The following is a 20,572-nucleotide window of genomic DNA, read 5'->3' as shown; positions in this document are numbered from 1 at the left end:
TAGAGAAATTTGGCAAATTTTAGCAATGAAATATAATAGTTATATTTAGTTTTTATTTTATTAAAAACTAGTATGGAATGAACAGAAACAATGTAATCTTGGCAGGTTTAAAATCTACGCTATAGCGGAATGTCTCTTTGCATGCATTTAAATCATTATTAAGGAAATAAATGACTAAAGTTTTATATTATCCGAAGCGAAGATACAATTTTTGTTAATTAGCAGATTTGTTCCAACTTGTTTGGAAACACTCTGCTCTTCTTCAGCTGGAGAGTTTCAACCTTGTTAGCTCAAGTGAGTTCCAGCAGAATTTGAAATCACTCATAAAAAGGGCTATTTTTCACACCAATTTAACATTTGGAGCCATCATTTTGTAAAGCTGTTCAAAAGAACAAAATATATTTATCGCCAGTTAAAATACTAGAAATAATTAGCTTCCACTGATTTGATTAGAAGTAGAGCGTTTAATCTACGCAAATTCATAGAATCCCACAAAAGGAGTTTAAAGCGAAGACCCTAACAACAAAAAAGGGATCTATTGAAGCTTTGATTTAAAGCTGTAGAATAGCATTTTATGCTCTATGATGGTGGTGATTTAAAACGTTTTTCCATAATTTGGAGCTGAAAATCCATATAAAGGCCCCGCACAAACATTTTTTCTTTTAAAGCGTTGTGAAAACATATCAACCATTAAAAATGTAAATGACAAATTTGACTCGTCATCATGTCAATAATTCAGGGCAAAAAGTGTCCCATATTTAATTAAATTTGTGATTTTTCTAATATTAGGTGGCCTGAGCATGGAGATAAATATATATAGCATCACAACGTGTCATGTTGGTAAGGGAGTAATCAGTCAGACTTTCTGACCAAGCTGAAGGGTTTGGGTGGTGGCTGCTTTGGATTGTATCCAGGTAGCAGTGCATTCAGTGCTTTGTCCAGCGGCTTGTTTACCTTGACACTCTTACTGTCAACGTCCGCCTGACAGAAGGGACAGTATGCTCTCGCTGATGACTTCAGCCATTTGCCCATACATTTCTGCAAAACAGAATTTGCATTGATTGCGGTGTGGTATTTGACACAGGTTTTACCTTAGGCATTTCTTTAAGATCATTATATATGATTTTAACTTATTGAATAAATAGGATGGTTTTAAGATTGCCTTTTAACTGTCTCAATTGATTCTAAAGATACTTACAATGCATGAGTTATGTCCGCACTTCATTGTGAAAGGGTCTTTGGCTACCTCTTGACAGATGACGCACACAAACTGCTCAGCCACAGCCCGGATGAATTCCTGCGCAACATTATTTTAAATCTCTGAATCTATCAACAGCACTAGTGTTCAAATAAGGAAAGCCTTGATCGAATCAGTGTCACACTTACAGGGTAGCCCAAGTCGAGAGAGGTCTGCAATGCCATCCAGTTTCTCTGGTTCAATGTATCCTCCTTAATTAAAGTGGCTACTGCTGGTGGCATGACGTAAGCGATCTTAGTGCGTTTCACATCCACACACTCGTACGCAAGTTTTCTTTTCTTAATGTTCTCGATCAAGCGTGTGCCCTGAAAATTTGGTTGATAAGTAAATACAATGGCTTGAAATGAGGATTATACCTCCATGGCACCGACGCTCATGGTAATCATGAAAGCCAAGCCAGATGAGGTCCATGGCGGAGGCTCTGGGTCATCTCTGCGAAGTTCAAACTTCCACATCAGGTTGCCGTTGACCTCCTTTTGGAAGTACCTAACCACTTTATAGATGCCGTCATATCTGTCAGCAACAGGACAAAGTTACAATTGTGCTTATGAGTATTTTCTCAATAGTTTTAGCAAGATTAAGGTAATTTTCCTAAAATTTAAATAGTTTTTGAAAAAATATACCCTCGTTAAGAATTATTCTGCAAAAATATTATTAGTATACAGTCTATTATTATTTCTTTTTCAGCCTGAAAAAGGTCATTCCCATAGTTTCTGTTGGATTTTAAATCAGTTTAGGAAATCTTAAAATATATTCACATCCTTCTTAATTTTGATTGAATTAACTGGTAATTTATAAATAATGTGATTATGAAGAATTACAAAATAAATTTTATTAGGAAGAATTTCTTGAGTGAAGCTGTTATAATTTCTGCACTTACGGATGACCAAAAGTATGGCCTACTGACAATAAAATAGTTCGTTGTTGACAGACTTCAATATTTTAAAAACTAAACCATCACCCTGACAGTTAGAGTAACATGGATATATTTATAAAAATGTTTCTTGTACAAGACAGCAATTAAAAAAAACACTCACCGATAGCCTTCAGGAGGGGCGTAATTCGAGATTTTGGCCAATTTGTAGCCGCGGACTACCCTGATGGGCAGCCCTTTTCTCCAGTTTGTGGACTTGGCGCCATTCACGTGGTCCACCTTGGAGTAGCAAGACTGCGCCAGGGCTCTGAAGAACGATTTTAAAGTCAACAAAGATTAAAACTCCTGATAAGCTCTTACAAATTGGGGCCTGTGAGAATTTGAGCGTGGGACTGCTTGCTGATGCGTTTGTTAGTGCCCAGGTCCCGGCCGCCACTGCCTGACATGACGAAAATGTTACCCTTGTCATAATCGCCCTCGTAGCCGCCTGAGAAGCAGACGCTCTGCGCGCCCATGTCGGTCGCGCCGCAAATGCCTGCCACCAGCGGTCGGTGCACTCCGAATCGGCTCACCTAAACAATAAGTAATATTGATGAATGGAGGATAGACTTTATTTCTTTTTACATCATGTCTTGAGGGCCACAATCTGCCGCTTGGCACGCCAGGTATCTTGCCTAAGTGTTCCTTAGGCACCACGCAGAATTTATCTGACACAGCAGCAGTGGACAGTCCTTTTCCCCAGTCACGCTTGTTCTGTTTCACCTTGTCGACACACTCCTTGATTTTCTTTACTTTCACCTCGGTTTGTACTTCATACTTTTTCTGCAGATCTTGGTCAACGTGAGAGCAGTTGTGACAGAACCTAAAATCATATATATATTTTGCTTGCTTTATGTTTATCGTTAAAAAACTATAAGCCTAGCTAAAGCAACAACAAGGAATGAAGTTGACAGCCGAAACTAGTAAGCATAAACAAAAGGACGAATTTTTCTAAAAGGAATATGTCAGATTTTTCTTCCTCTATTTCTTCAGCAACTCCAAGCATTTTTTACACACAAAAAAAGGAAAATAATTTGTTTACCACTCATTTTCTGGGATCTCGCTAACAGGCGGGGAGGCGCATTCCATGTGGTAGGCGTCTTCACACTCATCGCAAATGAGCTGCTTGTCCTCGTCATGTTTACCACCACAGATCACGCAGCTGCACTCCATGCACTTTTGAGTGGGGTGGTTGAAGCAGTGCTTGCATGCTATGAGCAGAATAATTAACCACAATGGCCACCTCAGTCAATGCCTGACTCACGAATGGTTAGAGATTTGTCGCTGATCAGATTTATCCACTCTTCTCGCGGCAGAAGTTCTGGGAATTGGACCGTTCTGTACTTGAAGTCAATCTTCTGCCTTGGATATGTGGTCTCGGCAGAAACGACCACGGTGCCGAAGACCTTGGGGAACTGGTTCCGTCCTGGCTCCACCTTGGTAATCTCCACTTGGTACCTGTCGTGACAAGTAATAACAGTGAGACTAGACATAAGCAGGGTGCAGGTTTGTTACTCACCATCCTCTTTGACTGTCAGATAGCACCACATAAGCTAGAATTTTCATTCCCACCTTCAGATCATGGGCGGTGTACTCGACCGCGCTGCATGGTCGCAGCCTATTCAGCTGCATGACCAGATCTTTGTTGGTCCTATAACATATGTTACGCATTTAAGTTGTTTTCAGGCATATATATACTTTTAAGAGTGATTGAAATAATAACTGCAGCATATATATCAACTCACGTTCCATCATGAATGTTGTAGGTAACACTATCTTTAGATTCAGAGTTTGGAGACGAGTTTTCATTGTCCTCTCCTATGACAGACAAGACCGTTGCCTCATGCCACTGCCCATTTTGCGGACTCTGATAGTAAATTTTATCTCCTGCCTGCAAATGCACAAGGCCTTTCATCAATCGCTGAAGCTTGATTTGGAGGATTTTCTTTACCTTAAAGTATTTGCTTGTGCACAACTTGTCCTCAATTTCTTCGCAGAATTTACTGTCTTTCACAAGTGAGCTGTGACAGGGAATGACGTCTCCTACTTTGATGCGAACACCAATCACATCATTGTCTTTCAATTTGTAGTAGAGCAAGGGATGATCTATCAGCAACTGGAATTTGAATAAAATTTACTGTGGTGATTCAACTGGCGTTAAACAAATTTAAATATGCCAGTGCTAGCAATACCATCAATGTAGTTATGTGCAATATATAATTATATTAACAAGTAATTTATTATTTTCAGATACCAAGAGTATCCCCTTTGTCCAATTTAAAACGCTAAACAAAAACAATATATGAAATATTATGTCATCCTTCTAATAAAATAAAAATTATTACATGAATTAAATTTTACTTACTTAAACATAAATATTTCAATTTTCTAACCTTTTAGACTAAAATAACTCACCACTTTCCCGCAGAAGAAAAGCTCCAAGCTGTTTGGCTTAGTTTGAAATGCATTGCTGGCTTCAGCGATCAGATCGGAGACCAACAAAGTTTTAGATATTTCAATGGCGACCTCAGCAAAGTTGCCACCATATGGTCGCAGTTTGAGTATCATTTTCTGGAAAAAATAAGGGTAGAGGGTAGAAATGGGTGCAGTATAAATATATCAACATATACAGAGTCTTATTTCAAGGAAATGATTTTCGTATATTTTGCAAGCGTTATTTATGTATCTGTGTATATTACTCCTCGTTTCAGACTTCATTCGATAATTAACTCACCTTCCAGCTATTTGCATTAAAAAGTGTCCTGGTTCTTACTGTCGACTGTCCGGTGTCAAGAAAGAGGCTTTGTGGTACCTACACCCTTGTTTAGAAGAATGGCGGGAAAGAATCAAGATCGCGGGAAGAATGTCAAGAATGAAAACATAACCAAGTCACGTGACTCGTAACTGTAGAGCGTAAGCAAAGGAGATGGGAGATGAAGATCAATACTCTGAATTTTTCTTATACATATAAATTATTCATCACAACTTCATCAAACTATTTTAATTTTCGTAAACTGATTAATGCTGATTTAATGCTGAAAACCTTTCTCTTACCCTATAATATATCCCTCAAGTGTTTGACACGACGCATAACGTCATTAATAAAATACAAATAATAATGAAAGAGCGAAATTGAAACAAGAGAGTTGCATATTTATTAAACCTTCCAATACATTTATATTAATCTTAATGTGGAAATGGTGATATTATAAAGTAAACATTTCAAAATGGAAAAATCAATATCACAGAATCACAAAAAATTGATTCAAAATATCATTATTTAACTCATGAGTTAAACTGGGCACACCATTAAACATTAGGGGAAAATCGGCAGAGTCTGCTATGTGCTCAAAGTTATCTTCAAATTTGACTGAATAAGCACCGACTATGACGACGTCTTGTACAAAATTAGGGAAAACAAAAATTTAAGTACACGATTTGTTTAAATAAAAATAATATGGCAGAAAGAACCAAGAACGCAGCAACCATCAAGAGTGCTCTTTTAGTTTCTGAAGGGAAAATTTGCAATCACTAGATCCGATTCAAATATAATTTATAATTGTATAATAAAGTTTTGAAATTTCTTCTTGACTCCTTCCAGATGACAAATAATGACAAAATTACCAAATCGCTCCACACTGACAATGCTTGATGCGGGGGGCGAATATGGTGTGCCATTGGCAGCAGTTCAACACAAAAAAATCTTTGTGCAAACAGGACAAGAAGAGACTGACTGAGAAAGAGAGATAAAAGTGCCTACAAGGGTGAGTCAGGCTGCCGGAGCGACTAATAAGCGAGTTGCTTGCTCCGGATGTCATCTTGCTGTCTCAAGTGGAGAATTCTGTTGATTCCTGCGCTCCCTGCCGCGTCCACCCCTCTGCCCCCGGCTCGATCCTCCCGCCTTGTGATGTCCACCCCCGCCGCCTCGCTTCCAGCTGCGGCTGCCGGGTGCCTGTGGCTTGAACCCTGATGCTGGCGGCTGCGTTGCTGGTGCTGGTACCGGCGGTGGCACCACCTCCTGCTCTTCATTGGACGTCTGCAACACCATTAATAAAATTTTAAAATCCAGTTAATATTATACGTCACAATTTACGATAAAACCTGGGGTGTGTGAATTTTAGACGTTTTATTTAAGAAAAAATAATGGACTAATTCTAGACTTTTACCTAAAAATTTTCTGTTTCTGGGCCGATTTAGACGTTTTTTAAACGTCACCCTAATTTGTGTTTACTGTAAAATTTTATCATTTGCACAAGTGTCAAGATGATATTCATTTTTTAAGGAAAAAAATGGATGTTTATATTTTCCCGTCTAACCTGGAAAATAGTAACAAATAAAACACAGGGCGTTTTAATTTCTTTTAAGAGAAAACAAAGAAGATTACTTTTTCAATCAACGTTTTTGGATTGAATAGTGTACTGAAACGTTAAAATCCTTAAAATGTGATTTACCGTTTGAGTGACCAGCAAAAGTTTGCTGTCGTCAGCCTCAGGGTCAATGATGCCGCCCTTCTGCTGCTGGTAAAGAAAGAGAGAAGCCATTTTGGTCTGCAGCTCCTTCAGCTCGTCAGTCAGTTGAAAGTTGAGCGCGTCCTGCACGTCCTTTGGCGGGGCGGCCGACGCCAATCTGTCCAGCTGGCAGCTCAGTGACTCGCGGCATACGGGACATGGAACCTGCCAATTGAATATAAGTGATAAGCTTCAGGGATGGATTTAGGTTATGGCTGCAAAATTCGTACCACGCAGTCGTGATCCTCGGAGTCCTTGTGCTGGAGGCGCTGCCACAGTGGCACCTTCTCCTTCTCTTGCTTCTGCGTCTCCTGGTAGCTGCGAACGTACGAGGCGAGACAGTGCGCGTGGAAGTGGTGGAAGCACGGTGTCTTTGTGAACTCGTCCTCGTCCCGGAAGCCGTACAAGCAGATAGCGCAATGGCAGCTTGGAGTATTGCTGCACGTCAGGTGCTCCCTCACCAACTACCAATATTACAATGGTTTATTTTCTCCCTCACCTAACGTCATTTAATTTGGCACCTCGATCAGTTCATAGATGACGGGCTGGCCCAAGTAGTCATGACACTTGGCCTTGGCCTCAGTCAGTATTTTAGAGAGCAGGTCGTCATCGAGGCCGCGCGGTTTCTTCAGGCGCACGATTGGACTCTGGTCAGGGTAGCCGGCGGGCAGGTCAACGGCCAGCGTGACCGTCACGTACTGCTGCTCCTCGTCGGCGGCCGTCGATGGAAACAACACGGTCTCCACGGTTATCGACTCTTCTGACTGCGACACCTTTACCTCGTCCATCAGGATGGCGGTCAGCGCCTCGATTTCCTCGTTCACCCTGCCGAAAGGGATTAGATTATAACTGAAACGGCCTGTTATCGTACAAACCTCTCGTCCATTGCGTTGGTGGTAGATAGGAGAAAGCGACAGCGGCCAAACTTTGCAGAAAAAGTTAGAAATTCGCGAATATGCTTGCCCGTCCCCAGAAACTAGAGACAAGTAAAGACTGGATTGACAATCTAAAGGCCTCTCCCCCTCAGCTGTGAAGGGGGTGTGTCATATCGAGCGGAATCTTTGAGGCCGATCAGGCGATCAGTGATCAGTACTTACATACCCAAACAAAACCATGCGGCACTTCTGCTCATTTTTCTGCCAATAATAAACAGGGTATTAATTAAAGGTAATAAAAGGTTTTGTACATATCGTGCGTGTTAAACTTGCTGGGAAAATATGGGGCCGCATGATTTCCGCTTTATTTCCATTTAATACATACATACATATACATAATACATAATTTATTAAGGTCCTATTTTTCAGCTTTTCTGATCCAAATTCCAAAATCTACATTGTTTTTTTAAATATGTAATATATTATAACTGTACACACATTCATGTTGTGTTTCTACATACATACATTATTTAAGAAATTTGCTAAGAATTCTTTGCTTTTGATTTTTCTTAAAAGATTTTGATGCTTTTTGTATGGTTGTGTGTCACAGTCCCACTTAAAAATTAGGTTCGATTAATGGGGGCTGTGGGTAATGGTAGACACGTGATTTCAATAAAAATCGAGAGAAAAAATAGTAAAATTTGATCTAAAGATCATTAAAAAATCAAATGCAGGGATTTTTTCACCCTATTCGCAAGTTCGCTATATATTTAGGTGCGAATGGTTTTATTATTGTAAATACATCCTTAAATTTTAATATTTTTTGTCATTTGAAATGAAAATTTGTTTTTAAAAGGCTATAACTCCTTTCAGGCATGATGTTGTGCGCTGCTCGCTGCTTCAGAGCGACTCGGCTGTTGCTGCGAGGGGGAATTTTCACCTCTAAAGAAAGTGTCGTAAAAAACAGAAACTTTTCCTTGGGCCGCTTGTTGCGATCAGAGAAGTTTGAGGTGGACACAAAAGTGAGCAAGGATGTGATTCTGTTCCACCACGAGAACCCACGCTTCTTCAAGATGCTCAACTTCTTTGGGTTGTCGCAATTCGCCTTCTGGATGTACCTCTCCTACTGCTGCAGCACCCTGAAAGATGTGCCGGTCAAGGACAGTGCAAACGTCACATGGTGGCAGAGTGTCAACCTCGGCGAGAAAAAATACAAACACGCCCTCACTGTGGGCAGCTTCCTTATAGGTTTCAAATTGAAAAGTTTTGTATTGAGATTGCCATTGATTTGCTTTCGAATAGGTTACCTCTCGCTTGCAGCCAGCTGGTTTTACACCCTGAGAGCGGTCAGGTACCTTATTTTGCGAAAGGGTGGTGCTGAAGTTTCTTTTGTTTGCTACGCACCTTTTGGCGAAAACCGGATCATGACAGTTCCCCTCAGAAACGTAAGTTTTCAAGGAAACTCTTAATTCAACGGATTAGTTTTTGGCAAATCTTTTGAGCTCATGATTTAAAGATTTTAGCAATTGTTTGTGATAAGAAAATGGCCAAAAATTTTAAAATTCATTTGTGTTTATTGCTTTTACTATTTCAATTACAATTTATTTCAGGTAAGTTGTCCGCAAAGCAGGCAGGCGTGCAAGGTGCAGCTGCCGCTGAAGGTGAAAAACAGACGGATGCATTACGTGCTGGATATGAAGGGACAGTTCAAGAATAACAAATTATTCGACAACACCGTGGGACTGAAGCGCAACTTGAAGTAGCTCAGCCAGATTCGAGTGAGTACAGCCGTTGTTCTAAATTTTACTTGAGGATGAAAAGCACGAAAACGAAAATTGCGATGCACTGCGCGATTCGCTGGCCCCAGTACAGTTTTTTCAGTCGGCTGCGGGCCCTGGTGAGCGAGGACATGTCGTCCTTGAGAATAAACTTGCGAATTCCAATGACGTAAGTGTTAATGTATTGCTCCCAATTAATCGTTCGGACATTCACCGGAAATCTGCAAACGTTTTAAAACATTAAATTCTAGAAATCGATTTTTTTTCATTGCTCACAGTTTTCTGTCCGTCTCGGTCTGGTGCGCAGCCAGCTTCTCCATCAGACTTGCCGCAAAATTCCACTGGTGCGTCGCGAAAAACTCCCCTGCGTTCGCTGATCGCATGGTTTTTTGGCAAATTTTCACCATCCTGCATTAAATTAATACATGTATTAAGCGGAACGAGCATGTATTAAGAAGGGAAGTTTAAAATTAGGATTAAATAAAATCCGATTTAACAAAAAATCGAGCAAAGTTTCATGCTTTTTATTGCATGGTGCATTTACCTAAATGCAATTTTTCAAAAAAAATCCGCTTGAAATTTATTTTGATCAAAAAATAATAGATTTATTATTATAAATACGTAAACTAGTTTTTAATATTAATTCGACCAAAAACAGTTCAAATAAAAGGATTGAAACTTACATTGGTTTCAGTCCTTGGAGCTTCATGCCGAGGTCGAGAACGCAGGCAGGGAGGAAGTGGAGGAAGATTTGGTTGAGCCTGTGCATCAGGTAATTGATGCGGAAAGTACAGCCTGGATACCACTGGATATACTTGCTCGGCACCTCCCTGCCTGCCTTCACAGAAAACTCCCTCAGCTGGTCCCACTGCAGAGGGTTCAGCGTGCCTGAAGTGCAGTTGTACACTCGAATTTCGCTGTCAAACAATAGAGGAATGAAAGGCGGGAATAAGCTTTGGCAGTGAAATAGAAATGAAATAAAAATGTGATTTATCTCTCCTAACTAAGAATATTATTTTTTCTTTTTATTTGGATTTAATGGTAGATTTTTATGGCGAATTTAATAAAAAATCCAGCATTTGAACACCATGAAACTGAAAAATCTGTTTTTACAATTTTTACGCGCCAATTACCTATTTCCTCTCGATTGGAGATCGACAGCAGCAACGAGCAGCGTGTTGACCACCAGGTCGACGGGGATGAGGTCGACAGTCATTTTCTTGTTGCACAGCACCGACCTGATGGTGCCCCTGCTGACCTCCATTACAATGCCAGTAATACCGGACGTGTTGTCAATCCAGCCCTCTTGAGGCTCGCTCATTGCCGCGGTCACTACGCGCAACTTTTCATATGACAAAGTTTTCAGTTGGGAGAGTAATGCGATTGTTACCAATTGACGGACGCACGATGGCTGTGGGCAGATCTGACGCCTCGCGTTGCACAATCACCTCAGCCAGCGCCTTCGTGAACGTATATGTGTTTGGGTGGGCGCCAATCACACTTAAAACATTAAAAAGGGCTCAATTGAAAGATGACATTGGAACAAAGGAATTTAAGAGCAGGGCAGGCATAAATTGTCTCTGGGGGTTTCTAGAAGATATATAATATTGTTTGTATTTTTTTCTAAAATCCATAACAAAATGAGAAAAAAATCAGGTTAAAAGCTCAGGAAACAAATATTTTCCACGATCATTTTTAGTTCATTTCTAAAGACGATATAATGAATCTTTCGCGCCGTTGAAAATGAAATACGATGAAAAACTATAATTTAAATTGCAGATTTAACTAAACTCAAAATTCTCGACAGTAAAAAATCTTAAGCTTAAAATTTATGGAAAAAACAATTTATATCTGAGAACGCCATTTCTAAATTTAAATAATGGATTTAAAAAAATAGAACCTTGACCAAAATCATAACATAAATCAGTTCATATTCTGGAGCGATTTTTTCCTATTATTAACGTTTTTTGGCCAACTTGTTTAGACCACAGAATATATAATTTTTTAATTTTGACGTCACTAACAACTAACAATTTTTTTGAGATACGTAGTACTCTTTTGACCACATTCTTCAAGGAGCTTCATTATTAAAATTTAACTCACGTTGATTCGATTCCCTGGATAATTTCGACGGGCATGCTTTTGACGAACTGAATCAGGGTGTCCGGATCGACGATGGGCTCGTAGACCTTCTCGAGCACCTCGCGCTTATCCGCGTTTGAGTAGGCCGTCGAGGTGTGCACAAATGCCTTATTTTCAAATCAGTTAATAAGCTTATCTAACACTCAGAAATAGAAACCTTTAGGAGTGGCATTTGTTTGCAGACTTTTATGACCCTCCTGGCGCCGAGGGTGTTCATCTCGAGCGCCACCTGAAGGGGCTCGTTGAAGCGCACGGTGGCCGCCGTGTGGAACACAACGCTCACCTCGCGCCGCAACAGCTCCAGGTCGGCCTCGCTCAAGCCAAGATTTGGCTTCAAAACGTCTCCAGCGACCAGGCGTAGTTTTTCCAGTGCCCCTGGCTGCTCTGAACGGACTCGGTTGAAAACCTAAAAATTGAGTACAAACAAATTGAGAAAAGTAAAAAAATGACCTTGCGGTTTCCGTAATTTATTAAAAAATTATTAGAATTATCAAGTCTGATAGTAGTTTTCATCGCTGTTTCCTTTTAACGCTACTTTTTCCATACTCACTAGTGCTTTAAATTTGAGGAGCTTTAAAAGGCGCAAAAATAATTCTAAGGTCAAATCCATTGTTTTTAATTAGAAGTAATTCCTTTTAAACTTATATTTTTTGTCAATAAATGCGAATATTTTCATCCTCACAACTTTATTGAAAAAGAAACAGGCCCAATAACAATGCAATTTTATGTTTTAGAAAATGGAGAGTGTAAATTTAGTAGGCATGTGTAGAAACGAGCGAGGGCTGCCCTTCTGGCAACTTATAGCATTAAAAATTTGAATAAACTTTCGATTGAAACTGCAGCTAAACTCTTTGACCTAAAAGTTTCCCCTACTGCCTCTTATGGCGTAGAAGTTTTTTGCTGTATCTTGCCATGATTGATTTTGAAACATTAGAACGAGTCAAAAAATGATATTTAAAGAAAGTGCTGGGGATCTATAAATACAATAGTTCGCGTTATGTATATGAACTAGTGGCTAAAGACTTGAACATTTATGTTACTGATCTAAAAGTGAAGTATGATCTCCTTGAGACTGGTACTTACAAGAAGTTTTGTGACACAAAGGTTAAAAATAGAATTTTTATTTGTGATTAATTTTATGAGACAGAAACAAAACGTTAAATAGCCCTGCAGAACCATAATAAAGATCATTTGAAACTAAATGATGATTGGAGTGGACCAAATTTTGAGGATAGACATTTATTTATTCTATGTCAATCAGATGTATCATTATGAACCCCAAGATATTTGTATAATGTAGATTTCGTGGTTGACGGTGTGAAAAGTATCATATTTTGAAATGTTCAACAAAAAGAATTAGTTTTGAGAGAAGCAACAAAGAGTTGTATAAATTTTTATTGAAGATTGTAGGCGTAGTGTGTGGCACGCATAATTGCGTTTCATTCATTCATAAATTTATTGGACCTTCTAACAATACAGAGCTTAAGCTTTCGGCATTACTTCGCTAATATTTAAATTGCTTTTGTCCCTTTTATGATTTTGAAAATTAAATCAAACACTGCGACTGTTTGATTCTAAAGTTAAAACAGTGTTTATTTTGTTGCGTTTGGGAAAATGATTTTCTTGAAACCCATTTTAAATTGTGTGCAAAGCCTACGTACCGAATTTTTGGCAAAGTCGCGAAATCTAGCGTCGACATCCTTTCCGTGTTTGGGCCTGATAAGGCAGAAAACTGCCTGCACGTCTGGACACGAGCGAAGAAGCTTCTCGAGCAGTGCCTTGCCCACAAATCCGGTGGCCCCCGTGAGCAGTACGCAGCGGCCGCGGTAGAAGGCGGCCACACGGCTGCTGCTGTCCTCGGTGTCCATCCTGCGTCCTAGTGTCCGTGCGTTTGATGTCCGTCCACTCGGCCCCGATGAGCTCGCCTCTCGACTCCCTTCTCCGCGCGCCGACCCACCGCAAAGGTCTCGTTCATTCGGCAAAAAGCAGCCGGCTTATCAAGGACCATAAAGCCGAACGAACGTGCCGCACGCTTTATCTGCTTCACTTGCGTGCTGATAGTGTCACATTTTAGCCGCCTTAAAACATTTTTTCACTCTAAAAGGAATGTTTCCACGTTGTAAATACTTTGGATATTACCAGAAAATTTCTTGCTACTTTTTAGTAGGAATGTTACCATATCCCTTTCCTTTAAAAATAATTCAACATGCTAAGGAATTCTAAAGCTGATTAGATTTTTGCCTTTGAACCTATATAGTTATCACTTTCCTTCAATTATCCAATATGATAAATGTGACGTGAGCGAGAAAGAATTACAAAAATTAGGTTGACACGCAAGTTTGCTGCTTTATCTCGTTTAGATTACCCTCGTGGTGGCAATAAACAGGAGATAAAATTGTATCCTAAGTGCGACACGCGGTTGGCTTAAAATTTACGACTCGCGGCGCCAGCGTTTGACAGGTTTAATAGTAATTAGTATTCACGTTCGCCAGCGATCAAGAGTTGACAAGGACGAAACATTTCCTCCCTTTAGCGATACGCGAGCACAAAGGGTCGCTCGGAAAGGCAGCCAACCGCACGATTGTTTCATTGTCTGTGGCGTGCGCTTGATCGCGTATCACAACAACACCAATTAGGGCCGTGCGACAATGCCAAATGCACCGCTTGGTTGTACACTTTTTATCGTTAAATCATCCATATTTTCTGGTGCAAGTATAGGATGAATATCAAAGGGGTTTGGCTGATGTGTCAAATAATCAAATATGCTTGAAGTATAATATTTACACAGTATTTATTTTATTAGAAGCTCTCGATTACGCTCGAAAGTAATACATAAATAAACACAGACAACGTCCTCAAAAACACGAATTGAGTCATATAGATGTGAGCCCGCACAAAAATTCCTATTTACAGAAGCCGGATTCTGCGATCTTTAAACTGCATTTTTTGAGAAGGCATGCTCTGCACACTCGCAAGCCTTGGAATAGAAGTGCCGCAACCCGTGAAAGGATAACAGACCGCGAGTACACATTTAGGAAGCGCCAATGCTCGTTGGCGGCAAAACTGTCCTTACTTCTTAAGGCAAGGAAGCTTCATCAGTAACCAGAACTATGCTGGCGTCTCGAGGGCCAATATGCCTGTCGCCGCCAGGGAGACAATCTTAGACACAATTCCAAGAAAGCCGAGCGACAGGATCACTTGAAGTCCTCTGTGCATAATTTTCAACCTGGAAATACAGAGATGTTGATTTTAACAAAGCTTTATCAATTGTAGTTAACTGGCAATAATTCTGCTGCTCGGTAATCATTTAATTCATTTTTTCTATGGGCCATTTTCCCGTATTTTCAAGAGTTCTTTCAGAACCTGCTTCTCTACTCTCTGTTGATTTTAGGAAGTGAAAATAAAAGAAGCAAATTATTTTCGAACTGCAGTGGTAGGGTGCTATAGAGCAATGTTTTCCATCCTTAAACCGTTTAAGTCTAGGTAAGAACGGTTTAAATCACCTGTCATATCTCTTCAGGGCATCAGGAATGTTTGCAGGGTCATCCTTGAGGATGTACAGGCGCATTCCATAATAAAAGTCATTCATATAACTCTTCCAGTCTAGATCTTCAATGTCGAAGTGGAAGAGTTTGCGATCACTCGTCGACATGCGGTTGAGGGTGCTGCGGACGTTATCGTCCTTAAAGTCCCACTGGCGCAAAGCGAAGTATGCGGGTGCCGACGTCTGCGCGTCCACTTTCTGGTACAGCTTGAACAATCTAAAAGAGAGAAACTAATCAATTTAGCTGATAATAAAAAAAAAATTATTCCGTACCGTCGCTGTTTGCCGATCAGCAGGGCAGCCATGTCAAGCAGAATCGCGGGGAAAAAGTGCAGCAGGTAGACAGAAAGGCGGTGCAACCGCACGTTCTTGAAGACGAACATGCAGAAGTACCACAGGGCCTTCTTCGGTGGGGCCGCGAACCCTGCCGTGATGAGCACCTTTCGGAACTGACCCCACTTGAGGGGGTTGCGACTGCCGGACGTGTAGTTGAACACTCTCATCGGCGTCCTGCGAAAGGAGCGGTTAAATTTTGTATTTTCTTTTTTGTAAATTAATTTACTTGTTGGTTGCTATGTCCCAAGCGGAGGCGATCATGGAGTTTACCACGTAATCCACAGGCACGAAGTCGGCGTTCATGTCGACGTCGACGTTCATAGTCCTGATGACGCCCATGGCGACGCCAGCTGTGATGCCAATCGGTCCGTTCAGGTTGTCATTCCAGCCGACAAGAGGTTCCTTGGCGGCACTGACGACTGCAAAAACAAATTATAGTTTCTGTCACCTTAGAAACGAGATGATTCTTACCAATAGACGGTCGGAAGATTGCTGCTGGCAGGTTTGCACATCTGTTCTTGAACAGATTCTCCGCCAGGGCTTTGCTGAATGCGTAGGAGTTCGGCCAATCACCCATTATACTGAAATCCGAGTCAAACGACTGATTTTTAGTCATTGTCACTATTTATTGTTTTTGACACTTACTGGGGAGCCATGATTTCCATTTGCTGTGCGCTCATCCACTCGATGCAGCTGAGCATCTGTTCTGGTGACATAGGTGTCTCGTAGATGACTTCGTCAATTTCAGACCTGACGCAGTGCGAGTAGGCGGTGGAGACGTAGAGGAAAGACTTGAGGTTGATCATCTCTTTGCACAGATTGATCACCTCGGACGTGCCGCGCAGGTTGGTCACCAGCGTGTGCTTCAGAGGGTCTGTGAAGCGCACTGTTGCAGCCGAGTGGAACACCACTGACACCTTCGAGGCCAAGAGGCTTCGGTCCTGATTAAAAATCGTACAGATTAATTTTTCTTTCAGCTCTTGGAAAATTCTATGCTATATATTAGCGTTAATTTTCTGGGTTTTTTTCACTTTACGCCTCAAAAAAAATAAAATGAAACGTGACATTCTATGTGGCTAAAATAGTGAATTTTTGGTTGAAAGAACTTAAAGCAAGGTCCAAATGCTACAGGTTTGATGATGGCACTTTTCAGTAATGGATTAGGACAAAATAAATAGCTTTCATTAATTGCAGTAAAAATCGAAACCCAGGAAAACTCCCAAAAGGAATTGAATAAATTTTTAAACGTTGCGACAGTGAAATGTTTATTTTGAATTAACTTAATGCATATAATGTATAACAAAATGCGCTAATTGCGCTGACTTACGGATTCGCTGATCCCCAGTCCAGGCAAGGCAATGTCTCCGTTGATGGGCATCACCTTCGCCATCGCACTCTTCTCCAGTTTCTTGTAAATCTGAGACACAGTAACTCGACTTTAATAAGCATACTTTCGCCACGCGAGTGAGCGGAAATTAGCAGTTTGTTTTCATGCAGCGCAAAGGTGAATGGCCATAGTTGTCACTACATGCGCTGCATACTTAGCTAATATATATAAGCTCGTTTTATGCAAGCGCATTTATTTATAGAGCACAATTTCACCATGCATGCGCTTTTCTTTTTCCGCATTGGTGGACTAACGCACCTGGTCCATGAAGAGCTCGTCGGTCCTCTCGAGCACATTTTTATTTTTCTTGGCGCGGATTAAGATGTAGATGGTCTCAATGCCGGGGCAGGCCCGCAGCAGCTTTTCAATCAACACCTAAAAACGGGTTTTAGCTTAGAGAGGAAACTTAAACAGCGACGAGAGTAAAACCTTTCCGAGGAAGCCGGTGGCGCCTGTCACCAGCACCGATTGCCCATTGTAGAAGTTGGCAATTTCACTCTGCTGGGTTTCTAGTTCCGCCATGATTGTTCTGCTGGGTGCGCCAGTCAGAGTTGTAATACTATGAGGGAAGAAAAATGCTTGTATTAGTTTTTATCAACATAAAATTAATTAAATCTATTTGGAAACCTCGCGTGATCAGCAAAAACGCGAATTGAGCAAATCATGCCGCAAGAAAAAAACGCGGAAAGGATGCGTTGAAATTAAAATCCCAAATCCACATAATTTAGCAATTATAGTTCTGCTTGAAGGTGACGCGGGCAAAGAAAACCTCGCGGCAAATCACCTCGGTGATGAGCATGACGTACGCAAAAACTCTTCAGCTTATTTGCTTTGATCTCGGACTCTTTTTGCGCATTACTTTGAGAGAAAATGGTTAGGTGTACGCTCATTCTATGCCTTCTCATTCCGAACAAATTTAAAAGTCATTCGGTACCGAATTTTTTGCCTCTCTGACGCACATTTTTGCTAAGCCTGGTATCTCCTCAGCTTTCATATTTTTTCCGACGACGAGAAAAGAAAGAGAGAGAAACTCGTTTGCAAGCGAGAAATTAAGTATTTTGAAGATTCACCGTGATCGTTGTCGGCAACAAGTAGTAACACTTGTTTAGATTAACGACCATCTCGGATCCATGCTAAGACTTTCTTTGTTGCTGAACAGGTTTTCAATTCATGTTCAATTTGCGTTAGTGATTAAAATTTATGCTTGTTTCTTGTTTTTGCATTGATTTCATTTTAAATTGGTTAAAAAGAATTATCAGCCTTTCTTTGCTTCTCAACTAGGTGCGAGATGATTGCTTGCGATAATTGGAGGTGTTTACGCACCACTGAGCAACTCGTTTGATGATTTTTTGACCCACAATGCGCGCAAGGCTTGATTGCCACACACTGCACCGCATTTTATAGCTTGCAATTAATCCGCCGGTGGGTCGAATCATTTAGACAAACACGATCATTTGATAGAGAATGTCAAACTTTTTTCATCCTGGAAATTAAAATGCGGTTTTTTTAAGACTATTAAAATCAAATTAATTTTAACCACCACGAAAGTCTAGGAAACGATCTAGCGTGCTCCATTTTTTTATCCCTAATGCAAATCGCAGCCTCTGACAAACAAATTAATCATTTCACATCCAAACAACGAAGTCTTCTGGCTATTTCAGAGGATCAAGGTCCTTTCCGCGTATTCTCCGTTTTACTCTCTACGCGAATCCTATCGCAGGTGACTCGCTCGCTTGTTTCCCACGCAAGGTGAGTCAACATAGATGATTATGTGACAGATTGTGATAATCAAAAAACACAAAACACTTCTTTCTTTGCCTCTCTTTTGACTGGCAGATCCATAATCCAAGGATTACTTGCCTCTGTTTGTCTGACCTTGTCACTTAACCAGTTTCTTATAGCACCCAAAATGTTTTACTTTTTCATTACCATAATTTTAAAAGCCGACTACACGTGTTTCCTGTTTAGATTTTATGTTGTCAACTGAATGAGGACTGCACGACATCAATTGAATTAGGTTTTTGAAAATTCTTGACTCAAAGGAATGCGATCATCCTCAACTTTCTCTAAATACCTTTTGCTTTTTCCCGGTTCGCGAGATGACCTCAAAAGTAAATAGGAAATAGAGGACCATGGAATTTTATCGGACGAAATTAAGGCTCCTCTTAATTTTTTATAAATCAATTCTTAAATGTGATCACTATATTTTCTGTAGTAATACAACGTTTCATTATGAACCTAATAACGATTGCAGATGTAATTTTTGTGGCGACTTTGTGGCGAGACTTGTGAAAAAAATCACATTCAAAAGTGTACAAAAAGAAAAATTTCTTTGAGAAAGCAGCAAAATTTTGTAAAAATTGATGCATTTTAGATATAGAGTGTTTCACGCATATTTCACGTTTAATAAACCATGTTAAATGTGTTCCGAAACCAAAAAATAAATTAAATACATCCGCGATTTTATAATAATTTAATCGTAATTAAGGCAATTATCATTAATATAATTTGCATTATAAAAACAATTTAAACTTTGGTGCTTTCAAGGTATTTTTAAAGAACAGTATTTCAAGAAATATTTAACCACATTTCTTTTAAACAATTATGTACAAACTGTATTATTTTGTCTGGATATATGGCAATGTATGGGGCAAAATAGCCCTGCAGAACCGTAATAAAGATTACTTGAAACCAAACAAACAAATTTTCAGTGCTGTTATGCTTATAAAACTGCTTCAATGAATTATTAAAAGAAACTAAAAAACAGCCAAAAATCCCAAAATCCTGGTTTAATAATCATTATGCAACCATATAATATTAACAGGGATGAGAGTTTTTGTTGATATTGATTCCCCCTTTTAACTTAGCTCTCGATTATAGTGCTGGAAATTAAAAAGTTTAGCTCACCGGTAAAAGTCACAGACGAAGGTGCAGAGGTCTCATGCGCCGGCGAAACAAGAAATGCGGCTTGGTGCTCGAGAAATGGCGATAAAAGCAACCTCTCTGCGTCACCCCTCTCCTCTGCTCGCTCGCAGGTCTTGGCGCATAGCAGCCTCCGACGACGGATCTGCCGGCTTGACCTCACCCCTCCATCCGATCACAATAGAAAATGCAGAGATAGTCAAAGTCAAGGTGTTCAAATCTTATGCAAGCGCAAAGTGCAGCGAAAAAAAAATCAATCTCCGCACCCATCGGTGTTGAAGGAAAATAATAATACACACAAGTGCGTCACGGACATTACCCACGCCTCATCCTATGGGCATTTGAACGGTCCGTGCGTAATCGAGATATGCAATTGATGAATCGTTTGTCTTGGTAAAATTATGCTAGGAGGCAAATCTTATTATTTTTATTTATTATTTACTTTAATTTTAGAAACTCTGCTCAGCACATCCCAATAACACTGCTGGTTAGAGAACATGGGGCCCGAGAAGCAGCAGAGGAGCTTGAACCCTATTTGGTCATCTTTTCGCCTCCCCGCACCGAGGTCTTTGATTCCAACGCAAAACATTGGTCCCTAAGCCGTTGGAAAGGTGCGAAAAACAGCAAATAGCGTCTCCCAACCTTGTTAGCTAATTAAGCATTTTGATTCACTTAACTAACCACCTTTTGATATCTCTGACATTGGGCAGCCAGTATTTGATCCCCGAAACGCTTAAATATCTCCCATTGCTTTGACACTCCTGAGGATGCCTTAACAATGCGAGCCAACGAAATGGTTTGATGGTTTTTCAATTCACTTCAATTTCTTTTCATTAAAGTAGTCATAACCAACAAAATTAACTACGATTTTGTTAATTTTTAGTAACTGATTTTGATTTGCCTTTCATA

General features: G+C 40.2%; 5 protein-coding genes across 5 annotated transcripts; 1 reads left to right on the top strand and 4 right to left on the bottom strand.

Annotated features, from left to right (window-relative positions):
- Positions 1 to 39: 39 nt before the first annotated feature.
- LOC135936927 (E3 ubiquitin-protein ligase UHRF1-like) lies at positions 40 to 5,045 on the bottom strand. Its single transcript, XM_065479942.1, has 14 exons — positions 4,906 to 5,045; positions 4,587 to 4,742; positions 4,123 to 4,287; positions 3,917 to 4,062; positions 3,691 to 3,822; positions 3,436 to 3,629; positions 3,214 to 3,382; positions 2,757 to 2,994; positions 2,493 to 2,704; positions 2,296 to 2,439; positions 1,615 to 1,771; positions 1,387 to 1,563; positions 1,199 to 1,297; positions 40 to 1,038 (listed from the first exon to the last, which is right to left on the bottom strand). Exons 2-14 carry the CDS (start codon positions 4,737 to 4,739, stop codon positions 853 to 855), a joined length of 2,172 nt encoding a protein of 723 aa, XP_065336014.1. The 5' UTR covers positions 4,740 to 4,742; positions 4,906 to 5,045; the 3' UTR covers positions 40 to 852.
- Positions 5,046 to 5,303: 258 nt separating this feature from the next.
- On the bottom strand, positions 5,304 to 7,694 carry LOC135945334 (E3 ubiquitin-protein ligase RNF25). Its single transcript, XM_065492964.1, has 5 exons — positions 7,555 to 7,694; positions 7,201 to 7,504; positions 6,910 to 7,143; positions 6,623 to 6,844; positions 5,304 to 6,207 (listed from the first exon to the last, which is right to left on the bottom strand). Exons 1-5 carry the CDS (start codon positions 7,563 to 7,565, stop codon positions 5,986 to 5,988), a joined length of 993 nt encoding a protein of 330 aa, XP_065349036.1. The 5' UTR covers positions 7,566 to 7,694; the 3' UTR covers positions 5,304 to 5,985.
- A 4-nt stretch (positions 7,695 to 7,698) lies between these two features.
- LOC135945352 (transmembrane protein 223) lies at positions 7,699 to 10,434 on the top strand. The gene is made up of 5 exons (XM_065492988.1): positions 7,699 to 7,846; positions 8,428 to 8,802; positions 8,857 to 8,999; positions 9,165 to 9,332; positions 10,027 to 10,434. Exons 2-4 carry the CDS (start codon positions 8,430 to 8,432, stop codon positions 9,315 to 9,317), a joined length of 669 nt encoding a protein of 222 aa, XP_065349060.1. The 5' UTR covers positions 7,699 to 7,846; positions 8,428 to 8,429; the 3' UTR covers positions 9,318 to 9,332; positions 10,027 to 10,434.
- On the bottom strand, positions 9,109 to 13,553 carry LOC135945325 (putative fatty acyl-CoA reductase CG5065). The gene is made up of 8 exons (XM_065492952.1): positions 13,136 to 13,553; positions 11,632 to 11,880; positions 11,436 to 11,581; positions 10,723 to 10,832; positions 10,466 to 10,664; positions 10,016 to 10,249; positions 9,609 to 9,740; positions 9,109 to 9,553 (listed from the first exon to the last, which is right to left on the bottom strand). Exons 1-8 carry the CDS (start codon positions 13,340 to 13,342, stop codon positions 9,358 to 9,360), a joined length of 1,473 nt encoding a protein of 490 aa, XP_065349024.1. The 5' UTR covers positions 13,343 to 13,553; the 3' UTR covers positions 9,109 to 9,357.
- A 693-nt stretch (positions 13,554 to 14,246) lies between these two features.
- LOC135945316 (putative fatty acyl-CoA reductase CG5065) lies at positions 14,247 to 19,794 on the bottom strand. Its single transcript, XM_065492939.1, has 10 exons — positions 19,649 to 19,794; positions 17,171 to 17,300; positions 17,000 to 17,116; positions 16,682 to 16,771; positions 16,000 to 16,295; positions 15,826 to 15,935; positions 15,581 to 15,773; positions 15,292 to 15,528; positions 14,978 to 15,235; positions 14,247 to 14,700 (listed from the first exon to the last, which is right to left on the bottom strand). Exons 2-10 carry the CDS (start codon positions 17,261 to 17,263, stop codon positions 14,583 to 14,585), a joined length of 1,512 nt encoding a protein of 503 aa, XP_065349011.1. The 5' UTR covers positions 17,264 to 17,300; positions 19,649 to 19,794; the 3' UTR covers positions 14,247 to 14,582.
- Between the last annotated feature and the right edge of the window lie 778 nt (positions 19,795 to 20,572).

Source organism: Cloeon dipterum, chromosome 1 (genome assembly GCF_949628265.1).
Source record: "Cloeon dipterum chromosome 1, ieCloDipt1.1, whole genome shotgun sequence".
Taxonomy (NCBI): Eukaryota; Metazoa; Arthropoda; class Insecta; order Ephemeroptera; family Baetidae; genus Cloeon; species Cloeon dipterum.
This window is presented reverse-complemented; position numbering and strand designations above follow the sequence as displayed.